The 23,972-nt window shown below is 48.1% G+C and overlaps 1 protein-coding gene across 1 annotated transcript in view; it reads right to left on the bottom strand.

Annotated features, from left to right (window-relative positions):
• LOC132585779 (transmembrane protein 91-like) overlaps positions 1-23,972 on the bottom strand; it is a 48,520-nt gene that overhangs the window by 4,236 nt on the left and 20,312 nt on the right. Inside the window, exon 3 of the mRNA XM_060257665.1 lies at positions 640-735. Within this exon, the coding sequence (XP_060113648.1) occupies positions 640-735 (96 nt within the window). The remainder of the gene's footprint in view (positions 1-639; positions 736-23,972) is intronic.

Below are 23,972 nucleotides of genomic sequence, written 5' to 3'. Positions count from 1 at the left end.
GACGTATTAGAGACTAGGAAATCCTAATATTGGCAAAGTATTATGAGGGCAAGAGAAAGATGCTGACAGAAACCTGCGTTTTTAAAAAAGGGAACTATTTAACTGAGCAAAATATATTAAAGCTTGGAAAAGGTACATTCTGAAAAGAAAGGATTCGAATAAGAGGAGTGATTCAAAAGAGAAAAGAATCCGACAATTTATTCAGAGGTCATTAACATCCCCTGTTTTATTTACTGAAGAGATAAGTTGCTAAACATCCTGAAACCAATATGCTTCTTGTAAAAAAAAAATCTTTATTTTGTTTATATAAATACAGAGCCTCCTGTGATTAAAATATAAGAAATGAGACTCTTGTCTTTTAATGACCTATGACTCCATGTTTACATTAAATAAACTAAAGCTTTTTTTGTCCACATAATCCAACAAAAGGGTGTTCATTTGGCACAATACCGTAGGAAAGGTCAAGCAACAAAAACTGGGATTAAATTCTTGGTGGCAACATTACATACCCAGAGTGAGGGAGCGAAAACAAGGAAGTTAAAGACACATTTTATTTAACCACAAAAAAAAGAGAGGATGCCCGTGACAATTACACTTTGCTTTCTAAAGTAAATATATACAAACAATAGCAATGCTAACGATCCCCATGCCGAGGGCAAAGTGGGCCATGATCTGTGCCTTCCTGGAGTTCCGCTGAGCCTCGATGCTGTTCCCCATTCGGTTGGCATCCCGAGTCTGAGGAGAAAAGAAAGAATGAATAAGGGACCAAACAGCATCTCCAGCATGTGGAAACAGGTGTTTCTGAGCTGCGGTGGACAACTGCATTGGCTGACAAAGAATCTTTTCCCTATGGATTCAAGGATACAGTTCAGGAAACTATTCAGTAATGAAATAATGCTAGATCACAGTTTACATACGCAGACATATTCCAAGAAGGTCATTTTGGAGGGAAGCCATGTCAGGTGAATATAGGGTTGCCAATCCCCAGGTGGGGGCAGGGGATTCCCCCCGTTTGGCAGCCCTGTCCCCACTTCAGGGTCATCAGAAAGCAGGAGTGGGTGGGGGGTGGTGGAAATGTCTGCTGGGCATTCCATTATTCCCTATGGAGACCAATTCCCATACGGCATAATTGGAGAACTGATCTGCGGGTATCTGGGGGGAGCCAGTTTTTTGGGGTAAAAGCACCAAATTTGCAGCATAGCATCCAATGCCTCTCCTCAAAACACCCTCCAAGTTTCAAAATGATTGGACCAGGGGGTCCAATTCTATGAGCCCCAGAAGAAGATGCCCCTATCCTGGTTAGAAAAGCTGAGGTTTCTTTTTTTTTTGTTTTAACAATTTATTAATAACATATGGTTACAATATTTAATTGTCTCTTTTTCTATACTAACCCATATGATATTTCAACCCCCCTCCCACCAATATTTGACTTCCCTGAAGTTATAAATTTAAATTCAATTATAAGGTACCACTAGCCAATCAAAGTTCAATCCTTTTCTTTTCTCATTAATACTAAAAAATTGTCCAATGTCTTTTTACATTCCACTCTTTCTCCATATATCCTTTGAATTTCTTCCACTCCTTTTTGAATATATCTAAATCATAGTCTCTTAAAGTTTTAGTTAATTTGTCCATCTCACTCCACGATAAAACTTTCACAATCCAATCCCATTTCTCTGGTATTTTTCCCTGTTTCCACAGCTGCACATACAAAGTCCTAGCAGCTGAGAGCAAATACCAAATTAAAGTCCTGTCTTCCTTTGGAAATTTTTCTAATTGTAATCCAAGCAAAAAAGTCTCTGCAGTTTTCTTAAAATCATAACCCAAAATTTTGGAGATTTCTTGTTGAATCATCTTCCAAAACTCTTTCGCTTTTTCACAAGTCCACCACATATGAAAGAAAGAACCTTCGTGTTTTCTATAGAAAAGCTGAGGTTTCAATCCAGACTACTATGCCATGAGACTCTCCATGAGATACTGAAAACCAAAAGCATTGAAGGCCTTCACAAGCCCAACCAGAACATTCAGAGTGGACCCTTGCGATTTCCCTCCTTTTGATCAGATGGTGACAGTTCCCCCATCCCCACCTCCTGTAGCTGACCAAGGAAAGACTCACCCGTATGGAGTAAACTAGGGCTGCAATTCCCAGAGGCAGGCAACAAAACAAGGTGAAGATGGAATACCCCTGATAATCCGGTACGATGGAGGGTTGTACAGGGACAACAAAGACAGTGTGGTGCACAGGTTGGACAACAGGCCCTAGGCTGGGCACTGCACCATACGGGGCATAATAAGGCTGGTACTGAGTTGGCATGGCAGGGTTTGCAGGAACATAAGCAGATGGTGGCTGCTGGTCGTAGGGCTCTTTTTCAAAGTACGGTGGTGGGTCCAGGGCAGAAGGTGCACTTTCTTGGTAGTTTGGGTTCTCCATTGTGAAAAGGTCTCCTTCTCAGGTCTCTAAGGGGATTTTCCGTTCTCCAAATGTTCTCACTGTCCTCCCTTTTCTTTGCTTGAGTCGCGACTTCAATACAGTTCTCCTTCTTCCTGTTACTCCCTGCTGAATGCTCTGTCACCTTCTCCTGGCTGCAGGTTGGTCTTCTTCGATCTGCTCTGCTCCTCTGCCTGCTACCTTCTTCTGTAGCTCCCTGGAGATTGGAAGGAGTAACCTGCCTGTGCCTGCAATAAGGAAGAATTGGTAAGTGGCTGGGCAAGGCATCATGCAATGAGTCCCACCAACAAACTGACAAAAGGCATGAGAGTTCTGTGAAGAAGGATGAAATTGCCCTCCTGCCAGAGAACGGAATTTTTGCTTTTTGCATTCTTGCTGTGGGTCACCCTAACCCAGAGGTGTCAAACTCATTTATGATGAAGGCCGGATCTGACATAAATGTCACTTCGTCAGGCCTGGCCGTGTGTGCCATAAATGTCGTTTTGTGCAAAGATGGCCATGATAAAGGATAAAAACAGTAGGGACCTAACAGAAGCAGAAGAGATTAGGAAGAGGTGGCAAGAATACACAGAAGCAGGCCTCGGATTCTGTGGGAGCTCACAGGAGCACAGCTCCTGAACCTTTCTGAGAGTTCCACCTCCTTGTCCATTGAATAGTATGTGCAGCTGCATAACAATCCCTGGATGAGCTCCACCACCTATTTTTCTACAAAATGACCGCTGCACAGAAGAATTATACAAGAAGGATCTCAACGTCCTTGACAACCACAACAGTGAAATCACTGATCTTGAGCCAACCATCCTAGAGTGTGAAGTTAAATGGGCCTTAGAAAGCATTACTAACAACAAAGCGAGCAGAGATGATGGTATCCCAGTTGAGCTATTCAAAGTCCTAAAATGTTGGGTGTCAAGTCTCTGTAAAACCTTGGTCAAGCCTGTACTTAACTTTGGTTCAAGCAAAGAGCCTTCTGGGTAAGGCCTATGCTGCTAGCTAAACCTCTCCCTACCCCCCTTCCTTTCCTTTGTTATGTAGTCTTGCTTTGAAATGGGAATATGTGAAGACATTATCTGTGCCTTCTCGGGCTGGGCATCCGGGGAGGTTGGAGCCAGAGACGCTCAAGGCCAAAGCTGGCCTGAGAATGAAATTGTAACATCAATGTGTGAATGTGCCCTGCATAGTGCCCCTCCCTTAAGAATCCCTTTGAAGTGTACCTTATATGACGGCATTGTACTCTATGATCTTTAGTCTTTCAATTTGAACTTAGCCAAGTATATCCTTATCAATAAACTAGCTACTTTGTTTCAACGATGACTCATTATTGAATTTGGAGACTTGACATTGGGTACCAGAGATATAAACTGTATAAAGGACACCAGCTGGTAGGCTCTGAGTTGGTGTATCCTCACTGCAAGGCCCCACGGGATGGGAGAGGGATGAAAAGAAAACCCATACAAGCAGACAGGAGAGCTAGCAGTACAGCAATGGACAGATGTTCTCAAGCTGCCTGACTGCTGCAGATGCGGCTGTTCCGCCATGCTGAAGCCACAATCGGAGTGGCTCTGCCCACTCATCCCCTCCCCCGAAGCGGTTCGCTGCTCCCTCCCTTGCATTGGTTACTTGTGGGCAGCATAAGAGCCCTGGAAAGGCTGGTTCCAGGCCCCGGGCTTTATGTTTGACATCTCTGCTCTTACCTGTTTCCCACTACATGAGCTTTTATCTTGCTTACACAGAAGCCTGCCATTTGGAAAGACATAACTACTTTCCCTGACACAGATCCAGGTGGGCAGCCGTGTCGGTATGAAGCAATAGAACAAAGTAGGAGTCCAGCAGCATCTTTAAGAGCAGCAAAGTTTTATTCAGAATGTAAACTTTTGTATGCATGCATACTTCTTCAGACAATGGAATGGGGTACAGTGAGTGGAGCTATTACAGCTGGTGGGCAGTGGTTAAGCATGCAAAGTGGTACTAACTTAGAATCCAAAGTGCTTCTTAACCACTGCCCCCTTTTCCAGCTACAAGTAGTTCTGCTCACTGTACCCATTGCATTGTCTGACGAAGTATGCATGCATACGAAAGCTTTAAAAGGTAAAGGTAATCCCCTGTACAAGCACCAGTCATTGCCATTGCTTTCATGTTTTCATGGCAGATTTTTACGTGGTGGTTTGCCATTGCCTTCCCCAGTCATTTACACTTTACCCCCAGCAAGCTGGGTACTCATTTTACTGACTTTGGAAGGATGGAAGGCTGAGTCAACCATGAGCCAGCTATCTGAACCCAGCTTCCACCGGGATTGAACTCAAGTCGCGAGCAAAGAGCTCAGACTGCAGTACTGCAGCTTAAAAGGTAAAGGCAGTCCCCTTTGCACGCACCAGTCATTTCCGACTCTGGGGTGACGTTGCTTTCACAAAGTTTTTATGGCAGACTCTTTTTTACGGTGTGGTTTGCCTTTGCCTTCCCCAGTCATCTACACTTTCCCCCCAGCAAGCTGGGTACTCATTTTACCGACCTCGGAAGGATGGAAGGCTGAGTCAACCTCGAGCCAGCTATCTGAACCCAGCTTTCGCCGGGATCGAACTCAGGTCGTGAGCTTTTTACTGCAGCTTACCACTCTGAGCCACGGGGCTCTCTATATGAAAAGCAGGCGGCAGGAGCTGGGCCAGAGGGTCGCACCCGAAAGAAACCGCCGGGCACAATCCCCACCCCCGATCGGAGAACAAACGCAAACAAAAACTTTTCCTAAGGCACACACATTCCGCAATGCAAAGAAAGTAGAGGGCAATGCAAAAAAGGAAGGCGATGCATGCATGCAAGAATCATTGCCACAGCCTGCAGTTCTACCGCTAGTGAGTAGTGGGCTGCTTGTGAAATGTTCAGAAATTTCGCGAATCGGTTGTGCACTAAGCAGGGACTCCCTACCTCCTTGGCATGCTCACACGCTCAAGATGGAGAACATGCTTCTTCCCACACTTCGGGATGCCACCTCCCTTCTCTCCAGGAAGACTCGCTATCCAGCAGGGGGGGGGGGGCTTCTTCTTTTTCCACGAAGCGGCCGCGCAGCCAGCAAAAGCTATCACGGGAGAAGCGAAACTGAAAACCAGCCCCGCGCCGCATTTAAATCGACTTCCCCAACCCATGCTACCGCTCCGCCCCTTTTCTGTCTTACTGTCTTCTGGGAACTATAGTTCTTGTCCCTCCTTTCGCTCTCACACACACACACAAACACACGCACAACCAAAACAAATGATATAAGAGAAAGCTGAAAATAAAGAGAGGGGTTAGCAGGAACGCGCCGAAACGCAGTTCCGGCTGGCTTGATGTCAGGGGGTGTGGCCTAATATGCAAATATGTTCCTGCTGGGCCTTTTCTAAAAAAAAGTTTTGTGAAACAGTGGTGACATCAGGGGATATGGCCTAATATGCAAATAAGTTCCTACTGGACTTTTTCTACAAAGCCCAGCTGAAAAGTATTCAGGTTCCCTCCCGAATGTGGGAAAATCCGCTTCGCTTACAAATAAAACGCATTCCAAAATGGGCAGCACACAGCGCTATGCAGTGGATTGCATCCCTGCCTGTGTTCTTGGGGTTATAAAAGTGCAATGCGCTTATTGTATGGAGACAGGAGTACTGAATGGCTGGAAGAGCGTAATTACAGATAGTCGCCCTTCCTAACATTCTGTCATGTTCATAAGCGGCTTTTTTTGTAGAAAAAGCCCAGCAGGAACTCAGTTGTATATTAGGCCACACCCCTGGACACCAAGCCAGCCGGAATGCTGTTCCTGTGCGTTCCTGCTCAAAAAAAGCCCTGTTCGTAATAATAAAAGGCTCATGTTATTGCTAGGGGTCCCAACCCTCCCGCTCTAGCGGGGGACCCCAGATTTCCGAGCCTCTTCCCCCGCTCCCCCAAAAAACGGAAGCGGGGGGAGAAGCGGTGTCCTCCTGCTGCTGCTGGCGGCGTCGGGGGCTGCCGGGGAGGCTCGCCGCTCAGTTCAGGTTCCCAGGCATTAGGGCTGATGCCAGGCTCCTCCTCCCCCGACGGCTTCTCTTCCCCCTGAGCCCGGGCTGGAGAGGCGGCAGCAGCAGCAGGAGGCGCTCTTGCTCTGAAGCCTCTGCCCTTCTGGAAGAGGGAAAACAGCGGCGGGGGGCTGAGACTCTTGACCGGCTCGTCCTCTCGGTTGCTGCCCTCCGGGGATGCGGAAAGGCGCATTTTCTTCTTGCAGGGCTACTGCGGGCCCGTCGGATAGCCGCTGTTTCCCCCACTTTTCTCGCCACCCCCTTTCCCCTGCAAACATCTGTCCAGATGCAAGTTAATGCTCGGGGCCGGGAGCTCGCAGGAACAAATGGGGCAACTCACGAGGGGGTCTTTGCAAGCCGCCGCCCCTTCCATTTCCCGGCCCAAAAGAGAAATCCCACTTGCATTCACACCGGGAGGCAGCCGTTCCTTCTCTCCTTTGGGAAAGGCTTTCCAGCAAGAGATCGCCCGCTAAGCGAAAGAAACTCCAAAGTTCCAACCAGGGCGCGAACTAGCAAAAAGAGATTTGCCCGGGCAGGAAGCGCAGGGAAGGAACACCTACTTTTTCCTATGGGCACTTTCGACGTGCGGGCTGTTGGGAGTTGTAGTTCTTCGGGGCTGGAGGAAAAGTGAAAGTGGGCTTTGGGGCGGGTTTTTGAAGCTGCAGCGCCGCTTTAGGGGAAAAGGGCTTGCTGAAAGTTGCCTCGGATCCCACGGACGTTGAGAACTGGTAACGTAAAAGGTTAATACGCAAATTAAGGGCCGTTCCCCCCCCCTCCCCCCTAGCTCCACCCCAGTGTCTCCTGGCTCCACCCCCAAAGTCCCCAGATATTTCTGGGGTTGGACTTGGGAACCCTAGTTATTGCTGTGCAGATGAAGAGATAAAAGACAAAACAATTATCTACAAGACAAATAGATAAGGAGGGGAAGTATTGTTAGTCTGAAGATAAATGTATTCTGGGGTATGTAAAGATGCAATGCGTAATTATTTAATAAAGAATTTTAAAATTAAAAAAGAGAGAATCACCTGGAGTCATGCCATAATAACATCAAAAACAGACTCCTGTGAAACGCTGTATTTCTGATACATTATTAGTGTGCCACATACTTTTCCTGGAGATGCCAGGGATTGAACCTGGGACTTTCTGCATGTCAGGGGGATGCTGTACCACTAAACCACAGCCCCATTGCTCCAATTTATTGGTGATGGATCTGTTTTGCAGGTAGAAAGTCCCATGCGCAGTCTCTGACATCTCTCCACTTAAAAGGGTCTCCAATAGCAAAAGGTTTTACTTTCCAAGATCCTGGAAAGGCACTCTCTGAGCTAGAGGGATCCATTTGGTCACTCAGCATAAGGGAGAGGGGGAGCCTATTGTGTTTTGTATGTTTGAAACTTTCAAGCCTTCTTGAGTCACAAGGAAAGTCAAGAGATAGATATTTTAATCAATACCAGGCACTGTTATATGGTCAACCAGTTGTGTTCCTTCTCAGCTGAGGGCCGTTCTTATGTATGTACATGCCATCAACGAGCAACCAATTTATGGTGAACCCAACAAAGGCTTTTCAAAGCAAATGAAGAGCACAATTGGTTTGCCATTGCCTTCCTCTGCAGAGTCTTCTTTGGATGTTCCCCTTCCAAGAACCAGCCCAGCTTAGTTTCTGTTGTGTCCTAGGTTCAAATGGAGAACTGTTACTTTTGGAGGGAACTGTTACTTTTGGAGGGAAGCTGAACAAGCCAAGCTTGTACTCCACACCAGGGTTCCAGAGAAGGCCTAAGCGTGCCCAATCAGGGGAAGGATTGAAACATAAGTAGCCAATCAACAGCTAGGCTCTGTACCCTGATAGGCCCTATGTACCCTGATAGGTACATAGTTAAGGTCCAATCAGAAGGGGGCAAGAATTGAATAAAGGAGCGGGAGGTTTGAATAGAGCTCAGTCTGTGTTGGTGTTCCTGTAGTAAAGCTTGCTGAAATCCCTCTCCGCCTCTGGTCTCTTACTGCGTCGACCCCAGTACTTTACACTGGCGACGAGGATGGGATGCCAGTAAGAACCAGCAACAGAACCAGGAACACGGAAAGGTGGCTAAATCCAAGCCATCTGGGTCCGCACCTCCGCTCTGCGCACACCCCAGCTCGCAAGCCGCCCAGACACGCTGCCAAGAATGGAGGCTCCAGCCAACCTCCTACAGCCCTTTAGCATCGATCGCCCCGAGCTGTGGGACTCATTGGTCGAAGGCTTCCAGTCATACCTGACCTTCCGGAAGATTACAGAGACTACCATGCAGAGAGCTCTGCTTATCAGTACGTGTGGCACGGAGACCGTGGACTTAGCCAGGGCTCTTCTCCAACCCAGGAAGCTCTCAGAGACGCCGGTGGACGACATCATCAGCGCTCTGGAGAAGTATTTCCAGCCCCAGCCAACCAAGCTCACCCGGCACTGGGACTTCCGACAAAGGACACAGAAGGCAGGCGAAACCACAATGGCGTTCTTGACAAGCCTGTGCCGGGTGGCAAGCCGATGCAGTTTCGCAGACCTCAACGAAGCTCTTCTCGACCAGTTTGTATGGGGCTTGTGGGACGAAAAACTAGTACAGAAACTCCTGTCCCTCTCCGAGTGCGACCTAACAAAGGCAATCGATGTGGCCACCAGCTGGGAGAAGGGCAGATCAGCAGAGCCACGGCTGACAAGACAGGCTGCGGCACACCAGATCAACACTGAACCATCTACAGAGGACTCAGACGAGGACAAAGCTCTACAAACCGGCTATCGTTCAGCAGGAAGGAAGACCACCCATGCCCCACAGGGCATGAGACACAAGACACCACCTGCATGTGCAAGCTGCGGGGGCCAGCACGAGCGAAAGACCTGCCGATTCCGGAATGCCACCTGTCGACTCTGCAACAAGGAAGGCCACATCGCCTGTGCCTGCAGATCCACATCCTGAGCACGCGTCCCGCAAAGATCTGCGCACTCCGAAGGCCAGCCAGACTTCGAGACCGACGCTCTCCACGCCCACCCATACCCGGCACAGTACCTACCCTCGCCAGTCAGGCCCTCCAAAATCCGGGTCAATGTAGGGATCGGGGGGGTGCCCTGCCAAATGGAGGTGGACTCTGGGTCAGCATCATCTATTATAGCGGCAGAGACATTTTTTAAAATCCCCACCAGGCTGAGGCCTCGTCTCAGGGACCCGGGGTTTACCTTAGTGGACTTCCAGAAGAATAAGGTGCCTATCTTGGGAGTGGGCCCGGTCCCAGTCCAATACAAGGGGTTCAAGGGCCAGCTACAAGTGCTAGTGGTCAAGAACCACCTTACAAACCTTTTGGGTCTCGACTGGTTCAAGCCCCTGGGAATAGAGATCAGGGGGGTCAATAAGACTGACGGAGTGGACTTTAACAAGGTTTGCGAAGAGTTCCCGGCCATTTTCGATGGCACCTTGGGCTGCTACACGGGTCCCCCGGTTACACTACACCTCGACCCCACAGTGCGGCCTATTAGGCTTAAAGCGCGGCGAGTTCCATTCGCGCTCAAGCCTAAAATTGAGGAGGAACTGGATAAACTGATTGCACAGGGAATACTAGAGCCTGTCACCCACGCAACCTGGGAAACTCCCATCGTGACTCCAGTCAAGCCCAGTGGGGAAGTGCGGATTTGTGCAGACTATAAGTGCACCCTCAACAAGGCTCTTCAGGCCCACGCATACCCTGTGCCCATCGTCAGCCACGTTTTAGCCACCCTAGCCGGCGCAAAAATTTTTGGCAAGTTGGACTTGGCCCAAGCTTACCAACAACTGCTGGTGGATGAGGCCACGGCCAACGCCCAAACAATTGTGACCCACCGGGGGGCCTTTAGAGTAAAGCTGTTGCAATTTGGCGTGAGTGTGGCTCCGGGGTTGTTCCAGGAACTCATGGACTCTCTTTTAAAAGGACTTCCCGGAGTCACTCCATTCTTCGATGATGTGCTGATCGCGGCAGCCTCGCCTGAAGAATTCGCCACCCGCCTTAGACGAGTCCTACAACGTTTTGAAACAGCCGGCCTCAAGGTCAAACCGGAGAAGTGCCTCCTGGGCATGGATCGGGTGGAATTCCTGGGGTTCTCCATCGATGCCCAGGGGGTCCACCCCTCCGACGCCAAGCTGCGTGCCATCAGAGATGCTCCAGCGCCCACCAACAAGCAAGAACTCCAGGCCTTCCTCGGCCTCCTAAAATTTTATCATGCTTTTCTCCCCCACAAGGCAGCGGTGGCCGAACCCCTGCACCGGCTTCTAGACAAGAACCGACCCTGGGCGTGGGGCCGCCAGCACGCTAAAGCCTTCCAGGATATCAAGGGCCTCCTGATGTCCAACTCCGTCCTTGCCCATTTCGACGAGACCCTACCCTTGGTCCTTGCATGCGACGCATCCCCTTATGGCGTGGGGGCAGTTCTGGGCCACCAACTCCCTGATGGGACCGAAGTCCCTATCGCGTACTACTCGCGGACCCTCTCGTCGGCGGAACGGAACTACGCCCAAATCGACAAAGAAGGGTTGGCAGTCGTGGCCGGCGTCAAAAAATTTCATGATTACATCTACGGCCGGCCCTTTACCCTCTATACGGACCACAAACCCCTCTTGGGCCTCTTTGCATCAGACCGGCAGACCCCTCAGGTGTTGTCCCCACGGGTCCTCCGTTGGTCCATTTTTCTAGCCGGCTACACTTACACCCTAGTGCATCGCCCGGGCAAGGCAATGGGCCATGCTGACGCCCTGAGCCGCTTGCCCTTGCCTGATGTGGATCCCGATCCAGCCCCGGCTCATCAGATCCTACTGATGGACATGCTTTGCTCGCCCGCGACGTTGCTGCCCGCTCCGCTCGTGATCCAGTCCTCTCCCGTGTCTTGGACTGGGTGGGGAGGGGGTGGCCCAAGGGCTCAACTGGGCTGGAATTTACTCCGTTTGCAGCCCGGAAAGACGAACTATCCACCCACAAAGGCTGCCTACTATGGGGCAACAGAGTCGTCATCCCCAAACCCTTGCAAGACCAAGTGCTTAGAGCCCTGCACGAGGCACACCCGGGCATAGTCCGCATGAAGGCTCTCGCACAGAGCTATGTCTGGTGGCCCGGCCTCGATGCAGAAATTGAGGCTTGGGTTAAAAGGTGCCCGACATGCCAGGTGTCAAGGCCTGACCCCCCACGTGGCCCAGTGCAACCATGGGAATCCACCAAAACCCCCTGGTCAAGACTGCATATGGACTTTGCTGGCCCCTTCCATGGGCGGACTCTACTCATACTAGTGGATTCATACTCCAAGTGGTTGGAGGTGGTCCAGGTGCCCTCGCCATCATCGCAGGCGACCATCACGGCTCTGAGGGCCATCTTTGCAACCCACAGGTTGCCGGAGACCATCGTCACCGACAACGGCACAGCATTCATGTCCGCAGTGTTCCAGGACTTCTTAGCCAGGAACCTCATCAGGCACATTCGCTCTGCCCCGTTTCATCCAGCCACCAACGGCCAGGCAGAGCGGATGGTGCGCACGGCAAAGGAGGCCTTGAACCGTCTGGGCCCCTCAGACTGGCCAAAAGACTTGGCGTGTTTCCTAATGGCCTACCGGACCACACCCACCGCCTCCACAGGTCGCAGTCCAGCCGAACTCCTCATGGGCCGCCGCATCACCACCCTGCTGGACAAGCTGCACCCTGACCGAGCCCCAGACAGGCGACCGGCGCCGGAACACCTTAAAGCCCCCAGAGGGTTCTACCCAGGTGAGACAGTGTGGGCACGGAACTATGCCACCACTGGCCCCGCCTGGCTCCCTGGAAAGGTGGACCACGTCACCGGACCGGTCTCCTATGCAGTGACCTTGGAGAGTGGACATCTTCTGAGGTGACACATCGACCAACTCCGTGGTCGCCTGCCTGCCGGGGAGCCAAGATCAGAGGCTCCAGATCCGGACAACGTAAGTCCCCGTGAGCCTGACACAGAACAGGGTTCCGTAGAGCCCGCTTCGGCCCAGCAGGAGGAGACCCCCGACCGCGCAGCTGAACCCAGGTCTCCCGGGGCCACCGTCCCAGATGTCTCCAGCTCTGCAGCCGCGGAACCACCAACCGAGTCGGAACGCCCAGTCCCCTCGGAGCTCCGACACTCGACACGAGACCGCCGCCCTCCGGCATATCTCCAGGACTATGTCACCTGATAGCTGGAACTATGGGGGGAGGGGTGTTGTGTCCTAGGTTCAAATGGAGAACTGTTACTTTTGGAGGGAACTGTTACTTTTGGAGGGAAGCTGAACAAGCCAAGCTTGTACTCCACACCAGGGTTCCAGAGAAGGCCTAAGCGTGCCCAATCAGGGGAAGGATTGAAACATAAGTAGCCAATCAACAGCTAGGCTCATACTGTACCCTGATAGGCCCTTAGGCCTCTGTAAATAGCCAATCCATGTACATAGTTAAGGTCCAATCAGAAGGGGACAAGAATTGTATAAAGGAGCGGGAGGTTTGAATAGAGCTCAGTCTGTGTAGGTGTTCTTGTAGTAAAGCTTGCTGAAATCACTCTCCGCCTCTGGTCTCTTACTGCGTCGACCCCAGTACTTTACAGTTTCTAAGACCTTACAAGATTGGGCTGCTATCCTATGCCATTACCCATCCATTCTGAGGGTCTTTCTTAGGTGACCTTAACAGACAGGCAGACTTCTGTAGGACCAGGACTTTTTTTGAGCAAGAACACGCAGGAACGCAGTCCTGGCTGGCTTGGTGTCAGGGGGTGTGGCCTTATATGCAAAGGAGTTCCTTCTGGGTTTTTTTCTACAAAAAGCCCTATGTGAAACAATGGTGACATCAGGGTTGTGTGGCCTAATATGCAAATAAGTCCCTGCTGGGCTTTTTCTAGAAATAAAGCTCTGTGTAGGACACATTCTTCCTTGAGCTTTGTGGATCCCATGCTTACTGCACCCCACATATCTCAGTAACACACATTTGTTGTGCTTAAATAATTAGGGCAGACAAAAGTTCAAGTGGCATTTCAAAGACATTTAATGACAATAGCTTTTGTTGAAGCCTCTCGCTTATATCAGACAGCAATCCTCGGTTATATCAGAAAGCAAGCCTGCATGAGGTTATTTATACTATTAATTCAAAGTACAAAAATTGATAAGGTATACAGAGGCTTACTTTTCATATAGAAACTTGACCATCAGTCTCTGTTTATTTTATTATTTCTTTGTTCTTTTACATTTCAGATCTTCTAGTGGCTTGATTACAAGTTTTAAAAAAGAAAAGTGGTTTTCCTCTTTCATAACAACCAGTGGTCACAAGTTCATAAACCACATTGCAATGCTCAAATCATGTACTAAAAAGGTAAAGGTAGTCCCCTGTGCAAGCACCATTCGTTTCCGACTCTGGGATGACGTTGCTTTCACAATGTTTTTATGGGGTTGTTTGCCATTGCCTTCCCCAGTCATCTACACTTTCCCCCCAGCATGCTGGGTACTCATTTTACCGACCTGTGAGGCCACAAAACACTCTGGTGAAAACCTTAAGGGGTGTGTGTGTGTGTGTGTGTGTGTGTGTGTGTGTGTTTGTGCTAAAAAGTGCCTACATGTCACAGCCAACTTCTTTTGCTTCTTTTTGGAATGATAATTAAGTTATGAAGTGATAGTTATGCTCTCTATCACCCCTATCTTTTAAGATCACCTAGGCTATTAAACCCATGTTATGTCAATCTACTTAGTTGTGTTATCATATAATCTTAGTTTTATGCTGTTACCGTTATATTTGTCTATGTTGTGCATTTGAAAACTCAATAAAACTCTTTAATTTAAAAAAAAAGTCTTAGCCAACTTATGGCAACCAGGCCTCATTTTGGGCAGGAGCTCACTGGAGCAGAGTTCCAGAAGCTCTAAACTTTGTGTTCTTTCTTTCATACCGCACCCCCCCCCCAAAAAAAAAAAAATACTTCTTTCAGGGCTCCAAAGTGTCTAGTATTTTCCTCCACGAAAATGGGAAAATAATCAAAACATATAAAGCAGACAGATGGAAATTTTCATCATGCCACTATGGCCACATAGGAGAAAGTCATTTAAAAAGTATGACAGGGATAAGGTTTTATTATAACCAAGGCTTTTTTGGTAGCAGGAACTCCTTTGCATATTAGACCACACCCTCTGATGTAGCCAATCCTCCATGAGCTTTCAGGGCTCTTAGTACAGGGCCTACTGTAAGCTCCAGGAGGATTGGCTACATCGGGGGGTGTGGCCTAATATATAAATGAGTTCCTGCGACAAAAAAAGCCCTGATTATGACAATAACTCAAGAAGCATTTTAAGGTAAAAGCTAAGATAATATAATTTAGTACACCTTCCGGTGATGTCCGGGGTGTGTGGCATATGCAAATGAGTTGTGCTAATGAGCTCCGGGACTTCTTTATCCACGAAATGACTCCCTGATGGCAACCCTTCATGGATGTTTCAAGCCAAGAGATGAACAGAGAGGCTTCACCATTATTTGCCTTCATGTAGCAGTTCTCGACTTCCTCACTAGGGTTGCCAGCTCTAGGCAGGGAAATACCTGGAGATTTGGGGTGGAGCCTGGGGAGAGGTGGGGCCTCAGTGGGGTATAATGCCATAGACTCCACCTTCCAAAGCAGCCGTTTTCTTTATTGGGACTGATCTCTGTCATCTGGAAATCAACTGTAACAGTGAGAGATCTCCAGGGCCCACTTGAAGACTGACAACCCTATTGGTGGTCCCCAAGGCTTTTTTTTTTAGCAGGAACACACAGGACTGCAGTTCCAGCTGGCTTGGTGTCAAGGGGTGTGGCCTAATATGCAAATGAGTCCCTGCTTGGCTTTTTTAAGCAAAAAAAGCCCTGTTTGAAACAAAGTTGATGTCAGGGGATGTACCCTATTATGCAAATGAGTTCCTACTGGGCTTTTTTGATAGAAAAAGTATTTGGGTGGTCACCCATCCAAATACTAACCAGAGCTGACTCTGCTTGGCAGCTAAGATCGAAGGAAAGTGGGTTAGCCTGGACTCGAAAGAATCTTACATGTTACACTGCCAATAAATTGTATATTGACACTTCAATCCTGATACCTCCTTAACTGCATGCAGTCTCTTCATTTAGCATCAGTGTAGGCTCACAACTTGAATAAGACTTATTTTTAAAAGTTCACAACTTTTTAAAAAAGCAAACTTTGAATTAAAAAGAAGACAAAGAGGAGGTAATTTAGTGGGCAAGTATTTTGTGTACGTCCTCAGAGCTACTTAGACCCATAGGCCAGCACATTCAGAACCACGATTAAAATAATCAACACAATCCCCACGCCAAGCGCAGAGTGGGCGAAGATCCGCGCCTTCCTGGACTTCCGCTGAGCCTCGGCACCATTCCCCAGGTGGTTGGCATCCCGAGTCTGAGGAGAAAGGAGAAAGGGAACAATGAAGAAGGGACTGGACAACATCTCTGTCATGCGGAAACAGGTGTTTCTGAGCTGTGATGGAATAGTGTGTTGGCCAGCGTAGAATCTTTTTGCCATGAGCTCAGGGATACAGTCTAAAAAAATATTCAATGATAAAATACCTCTAGACAGGCCTCATTTTGGGCAGGAACTCACGGGAACAGAGTTCCCGAACCTCTAAATTTGGCTGTGCTTTTTCTTTCTTAAGCACCTATACACACAAACACACACACACACATATATTTGCTTTTGGCTTCCATTGTTCAAACCCACTGTGAGAATTTTGTTGAACTCTAAGATTTGACAACGTTCTAATATTTTTCCCCACAAAAAATGGGGAAATAACCAAAACATATAAAGCAGACAGATGGAAATCTTCATCATGCCACTGTGGCCACGTAGGAGAAAGTAATTTGAAAAGTATGATGGGAGTAGGGTTTTATTATGACCATAATTCCCTCCGGGTGTCCTGCCCACCCAGGGAAAGTGCACGCGCAATACATCGCCTCTCCTTTCCTGGTGTAGTGAACGCTGCGTGGTCACTGTCTGGCTATGCCTGGCAGATGGTCACTGCAATGGCCTCTCCTACATTACTGCATCCGTGGCAACACCTTCTCACTCGTCCCCCCTGTTTTCACCGAGTTTGCCACGTCATGGTGCGACTGTATGTCCGGCAGTATAACCGGATGGGCAGGCTGGGCTCACCAACCTCGCCAGCCAAGAGAAGGAAAACTCTAACATCAAGCCCGGGCAGACAGAGCTCGTTAATGTATCATCTACCACCTGGAGGACTCACTGCCGGCGTCCCAGCAACCACCGCCTTCCCAAGATTGCCCTGTATGGCGAACTTTCCACCGGCCATCGAAATAGAGGGGCACCAAAGAAGAGGTACAAGGACTCCTTGAAGAAATCCCTTGGTACCTGTTGCATTAACCATCACCAGTGGTCTGACCTAGCCTCAGATTGCAAAGCATGGAGGCACACCATCCACCAGGCTGTCTCTTCCTTTGAGAACGCACGCATAGCTGGTCTTGAGGACAAAAGGAGATTGAGGAAGAATCGTACTGCTACAGCACCAACCCCAAATCAGACTTTTCCCTGCAGCCACTGTGGCCGGACCTGCCTGTCCCGCATTGGTCTTGTCAGCCACCAGCGAGCCTGCAGCAGACGTGGACTACTGCACCTTTCTTAAATCTTCGTTCACGAAGTCAAGCCGAGAGAGAGAGAGAGAATTCAAAAAACATTTTCAGGTAGATGCTGAGCTGATATAATTTAGTCTACCTTCCAGGGATGTCAGGGGTGTGTGGCAGATGCAAATGAGTTATGCAAATGAGCTGTGCTTATGGGCTCTGGCATCTTTTTCCATGAAATGACTCCTGCCACTAGATAGCCATTGACATAGACAGACATATTTCAGAGGAAATCTGTGTTGGTGATCAAATGCATGAAATGGGGTGATACAGAGCAGGATTCTGGGTGACAGGAAGCATGGCTGCTACCAAGATAGGGTTGCCAACCTCCAGGTGGTGGCAGCAGATCTCCCACCATTCCAACTGATCTCCATGTGACAGAGATCAGTCCACCTGGAGAAAACAGCATCTTTGGAAATTGGTCTCTATGGCATTATATCCCAGACTCTGCCCCCAGAATATCCCAATAACTTCCATCCCAGAGCTGACCGCTCTCTACCAAGACATTGCCACTGTATTGATTTCCATAATGTTTATTGGGACAAAATGTTTAAATCTGGGCCCTTATTTCTCTTTGCATTCTCTTGAGACTGCAGGCAGAAGCCAATGAATTGCAGCAGGCTTGGGAACGCACAGCACTGTGGTGCCACATCACATGTTCTCTTGCATTGCATGTCATGGGAGGGAGACAGAATTTTGTTTTATTAAGTTTCAAATACAGGAAAAGGGGCAGGAAAGAATAGTACAAGGGGCTATAGGGAAATTAGGGTGGGAAGGGGAGAGCAAATGTCTCTTGTATACATTTTCTTTCTTATTACAAAATCTCTAATTCTATTAATTCATAATCTGAGTATCATTTACAATTTATGTCTTCCGTTTTGCCTCTTATATCCTTCCATCGCTTTTTAACACTTTCTTTTGGCTTGCAAATACACATTTCTTATAATTGCACCTTATTCAGTACAGTATGTGGTACTAACTCCTTATCCTATATTCTTATATACAAATATACTGCCACTTAATTTCCTCAAATTCCAAACTTATACTACATCCAACCAATCATACAGTGGCTGCCAGGTCTTCTTACTGTCGTGTATATTTCCTTCTCTTAGTTTTATGGAAAACAAGTCCATTTCTGCCATCTCTAAGAGTTTCTGAACAAAGTCCTCCTGTTTAGGTATCTTTTGCATTTCCCACCATTCTGTGTATACTATTCTTGCTGCGGTTACTGAATGAATCTGAAATTTAATGGGAGAGGGAGAGAGAATTGTGGGGCTACTGTAGGCTTCCCAACCCTCCCGCCCTGGTGGGAGACTCCCGAATTTGCAGCCTGCTCCCCCGCTCTCAAAAAATCTGGGAGCGGGGGGGGGGCGGGGAGGGAGAGCGAACAGACCTGTAGGCATCATGTTATTGTAGAGCTTCTGATCCGTTTTTAAAATGTGTCCCTTTAAGGCTGCACAGGAAACAGGAAGGGCTTTATGGGAAAGGGTCAGTAACAGTTTCCATGGAGAACAGCCCCTCCCTTTCTTTTCCTGTGCAGCCTTGCTTTCGTTTTCACAGCAAAGTTCTGCTGGAAGAAGACCAAGTAAGTATTTGTGTGTGAGAGAAAGGGAGGAGGGATTCCCTGGTATGGAGGCCCTCCCCCCACGTTAGAAAGCGTGGGGGGGAGGGAAATGTCTACTAGGCACTCTATTATTCCCTATGGAGAACGACTCCCATAGGGAATAATAGGAAATTGATCCATGGGTATTGGGGGCTCTGGGGGGGGCTATTTTTTGAGGTAGAGGCACCATATTTTTAGTATAGCATCTAGTGCCTCTCCCCAAAATACCCCCCAAGTTTCAAAACGATTGGACCAGAGGGTCCAATTCTATGAGCCCCAAAAGATGGTGCCCCTATCCTTAATTATTTCCTATGGAAGAAAGGCATTTAAAAAGGTGTGCTGTCCCTTTAAATGTAATGGCCAGAACTCCCTTGGAGTTCAATTATGCCTGTCACAGCCTTGTTCCTGGCTCGACCCCCAATGTCTCCTGGCTCCACCCCCAAAGTCCCCAGATTTTTCTTTAATTGGACTTGGCAACCCTAGGCTACTGATTCTCATGGCAGTCTGCCTTTCTGTTTTGCTACCCTTACGGCAAATTAGTTGAGCACATGAAGGTGCCATATATTGAATCAGACATTTAATAATAATAATAATATAATAATATTTTATTTATATCCCGCCCTCCCCGCCGAAGCAGGCTCAGGGCGTTTCATACAGTAAGTTATACAATGGATATTAAAACAACATTAATCTTAAAAACATTCTAATTATAAGTTAAAATCAACATTTCTGGTGCTATTCTATCAGCGAATATGATGGCAAGTCACTTTAAGCAAATCATTCGATCATTCAATTGGCAAAGGCCATCTTAAAAAGGATGGTCTTGCAGGCCCTGCGGAACTGTTCAAGGCTCCGCAGGGCCCGCATTTCTTCCGGGAGCTGGTTCCAAAGGTGTGGCGCTGCAATAGAGAAGGCCCGTGTGCGAGTATTTTGGAGTTTTGCCTCCTTTGGCCTGGGGATAGTCAGCTGGTTCTTCCCCGCTGACCTCAGTGCTCTCTGGGGTTCATATGGGGAGAGACGGTCCCTTAGGTAGACAGGTCCTCGGCCATATAGGGCTTTAAAGGTAATAACCAGCACTTTGGCCCATCAAAGTCAGTATTGTCTTGCTCAGACTGGCAGCAGCTCTCCAGGGCCTCAGGCTGAGGTCAGCCCATCATCTTCTTCCTGGTCCTTTGAAACAGATATGCCGGGGATTGAGCCTGGGACCTTCCGCATATCAAGCAGATGCCTTGCCACTAAGCCACAGCCTCACCTCAGTTTACAATGGAGTTGGCTCCCCCCCCCCCCACCGCCGCCATTGGTGCCTCTCACAGACAAAGGAGATCCCTCCTGAACCTCTTCCAAAGTACCTTCTTCTCCACTGTGGGGGAGGAAGACCAGGACTGGCTCTTAGATTGCAGGAAGAAGCAAATGGGTTCCGATAACATGGAGCCTATGGACACCCTGTTGGTGAGGACCACTGCACAGAACTCTGATGTCCTGCCCACTGCAAATTCCCCTCTGCTGGAATAAAGAAATGGTAAAACTCAGGGCTTTTTTTGTAGAAAAAGCCCAGCAGGAACTCATTTTCATATTAGGCCACACAGGTCATTTCATAGAAAAAGAGATCTGGAGCTCATTAGCACAACTTATTTGCATATGCCACACACCCCTGACATCACCGGAAGGTGTACTAAATTATATCAGCTCAGCATCCACCTTAAAATGCTTCTTGAATTATAATTGTCATATTAAAACCTTACTCCCATTATACTTTTTAAATGACTTTCTCCTATGCGGCCCAAAGTGGCATGATGACGATTTCCATTGGTCTGCTTTATATGTTTTGGTTATTTTCCCTTTTTTTTGTGGGGGAAAAGTTTGTCAAATTTTATAGTTTAGCAAAATTCTCACAGGGGGTTTGAACAATGGAGCCCAGAAGCAAGTATTTAGGGGGGGGGGGGGGAGAAAGAAAGCGCAATAAAATGTAGAGATTCTAGGACTCTGCTCCTGTGAGCTCCCCCCCAAAATGAGGCCTGAGGCCACACCCCCTGATGTCACCATTGTTTCACCTTGGGCTTTTTTTGGTAGAAAAACCCCAGCAGGAACTCATTTGCACATTAGGCCACACCCCTTGATGCCAAGCCAGCCAGAACTGAGTTCCTGTGTGTTCCTGCTCAGAAAAAGCCCTGGTAAAACTGTTGTGTGATAAGATGTCCAAAGCAATGTTCCCTCTAAGCTAAGTTAGTGTGAGCAAGCTTGCAATTTTTTAGCAGTTTTTTAGTTAAGACACATTTTTGTCTTAACTCAGGAAGGATGGCCCCAAAGCAAACTAATTTATGCATCTCGCTCACTCGCAACTTTAATGCCAGTAGCTCACAAAGTAGAATTTTTGCTCACAAGACTTCACAGCTTAGACGGAGTACTGGACCCAAGCAACCCAATAGCCAAGAGGTCACAAACAGATGCGGGCCAGTTGCCACTTGGTCTACATCTGTGTTGGGTAGGGTTGCCAAGTCCAAGTCCAATTTAAGAAATATCTGGGGACTTTGGGGGCGGAGTCAGGAGACTTTGGGGGTGGAGCCAGGAGACATTAGCGGTGGAGCCAGGGACAAGGGTGTGACAAGCATAATGAACTCCAAAGGGAGTTCTGGCCATCACATTTAAAGGGACGGCACACCTTTTCAATGCCTTCCTTCCATAGGAAATAATGAAGGATAGGGGCACCTTCTTTTGGGGCTCATAGAATTGGACCCCCTGGTCCAATCTATTTGAAACTTTGGGGATATTTTGGGGAGAAGCACTAGATGCTGTACTGAAAATTTGGTGTCTCTACCTCAAAAGCAGCCCCCACAGAGCCCCAGATACCCACGGCTCAATTCTCCATGATTTTCTATGGGAATAAATCTCCATAGGGAATAACAGGGTTTCCAGCAGACATTTCCCTCCCTTCCCCCCGCTTTCTGACGACCCTGAAGCAGGGGGAGGGCATCCAAACCGGGGGATCCCCTGCCCCCACCTGGGGATTGGCAACCCTAGTGTTGGGTTATATTTTCTCCCATTTGCAAATGACGCCATCTCAGCAAGAGCCCAACAGAACACACACTCAAAGCAGACATTCAGTTGCAGAGTCTGTGGCTGGGCTCCAACACAACTCTCTCAGTCTTCAAGCAACGGCAGGCCTGAGTTAGCCTCATAGGGTTGCCAGCTCCAGGTTGGAAAATATGTGAAGATTTCAGGAGTGGAGCCTGAGGCAGGCAGGGTTTGGGGAGGGGAGGGGAGGGACTGCAATAGGGTAGAATGCCACAGCATGCCTACTTCCTCAGGGTGAACTGAAAACTGTCTCGAGATCGGTTGTGATCCCAGGAGATCTCACGCTCCTGCCTGGAAGCAGGAAACCCAATAGCTCCGCTTCCGTGATCTCTGTCAAACGGACTGCTTATCATTCTGCAGATTTTTCTTTCCTGAGCCACTTCAGGTTCGTAAAAATTAAAGCCAGCAGACAGGGATCAAAAATTAAAATTCAGACCCCAAAAGACCATCGCAGAAGGCAGATCGTTTGTTCCCAAAGCCACAATGGAAGGGAAAACACAAGCAGGGATGTGGCCGAAGGAAAATTCTGCAGAAGGGAATTCTGTAACTCAAAAACCCAAACTCATCGCTCCTAACCCAAAAGATCCTACGTTGAGCAGTGGCCAATCTCGCTCCTACCACAAAGAACCATACACAAAGCAAAACCTGGTTAGAAAAGCTGAGGTTTCAATCCAGACTGCTGTGTGATGAGATTCTCCACGAGACACTGAAAACCAAAAGCATTAAAGGCCTTCACAAGCCAAACCAGAACATTTAAATTGGGCTCTTGCAATTCCCCTTCTTTTTGGCCAGTCAGTGACAACTCCCCCATCCCCACCTCCTGCAGCTGATCGAGGAAAGACTCACCTGTAGGGAGAAAACCAAGGCTGCAATTCCCAGAGGCAGGCAGCAACAGAGCATGGTGAAGATGGATCCCTGTGAGAATTTTGCTGAACTCCAAGATTTGACAAACTTTCTAATATTTCTTCCCCACAAAAAAAATGGGGAAAGAACCCAAAAAATATAAAGCAGACAGATGGAAATCTTCATCATGCTACTGTGGCCGCACAGGAGAAAGTAGTTTAAAAAGCATGATGGGAGTACAATTTTCTTATGACCATTATAATTCAAGACGCATTTTAAGGTAGATGCTGAGTTGATATAATTGAGTACACCTTCCGGTGATGTCAGGGATGCGTGGCATGTGCAAATGAGTTATGCAAAAGAGTTGTGCTAATGAATTCTGGCACCTCTTTTTTTATGGCATGACCCCTGGTGATCAGACAGGAAAACCAGCTTAGCTCACTCCAGGAGGATGCCTTGAGCTTCATTATCAATTGCAATTCAGCAGTCTCTCATTCTAATCTCACTTTCAAATTCCTTTGTAAGAGAATTGCTACTCTTAGGTTAGCAACTGAATGTTGTAGTTTTCTATCTGTCCATTTATTCTTTGCATCCTCCGGGATGGAACTGAGACCTAGGTTTCCTGTCTCATTACCAACGCTGGACTCTCCATGCCTTCTACTCCTCTACATGCTAACGCCTAATCCAATCATGCCTGTTATCAGGGATGGAATTTTAGCTGCATATTAGGCCACACATCCCTGATGTAGCCAATCCTCCAAGAGCTTACAAGGCTCTTTTTTTGTAAGCTCTTGGAGGATTGGCTACATCAGGGGGGTATGGCCTAATATGCAAAGGAGCTCCTGCTAGAATTTCACCCCAGCCTCCTATTGTCATTCATCTGCTATTGCCATTCAACATCTGAAATCACCTTCATAGCACTTATATCTCTGGTACCTCATGTGACATTTTATGGCATGCATGGCCTGGCCCAACAAAGCAACATTTATGTTTGGGTCAAGCCTCTTAACAAATGAGTTCGGCACCCCTGACATAAAAAGGTAAAGGTAGTCCCCTGTGCAAGCACCGAGTTGTTGCTGACCCATGGGGTGACGTCACATCATGAAGTTTTCTTGGCAGACTTTTTACAGAGTGGTTTGCCATTGCCTTCCCCAGTCATCTACACTTTACCCCCAGCATGCTGGGTACTCATTTTACCGACCTCAGAAGCATGGAAGGCTGAGTCAACCTTGAGCCAGCTACCTGAACATAGACCTCCCCCATCTTGGACATGCTATTTTTAAAGGAGCACCAGGGGAAAGTAGGCATTTAACAAGTGGCTATTCCTTCAGGGGTGCACAAGGCAGTCCCGTTGTGACCCAGTGGAGACATAGAGG

The sequence above is a fragment of the Heteronotia binoei genome, chromosome 17 (assembly GCF_032191835.1).
Source record: "Heteronotia binoei isolate CCM8104 ecotype False Entrance Well chromosome 17, APGP_CSIRO_Hbin_v1, whole genome shotgun sequence".
Taxonomy (NCBI): Eukaryota; Metazoa; Chordata; class Lepidosauria; order Squamata; family Gekkonidae; genus Heteronotia; species Heteronotia binoei.
Note: the sequence above shows the minus strand (reverse complement) of the source record. Positions and strands in the feature narration are given on the sequence as shown.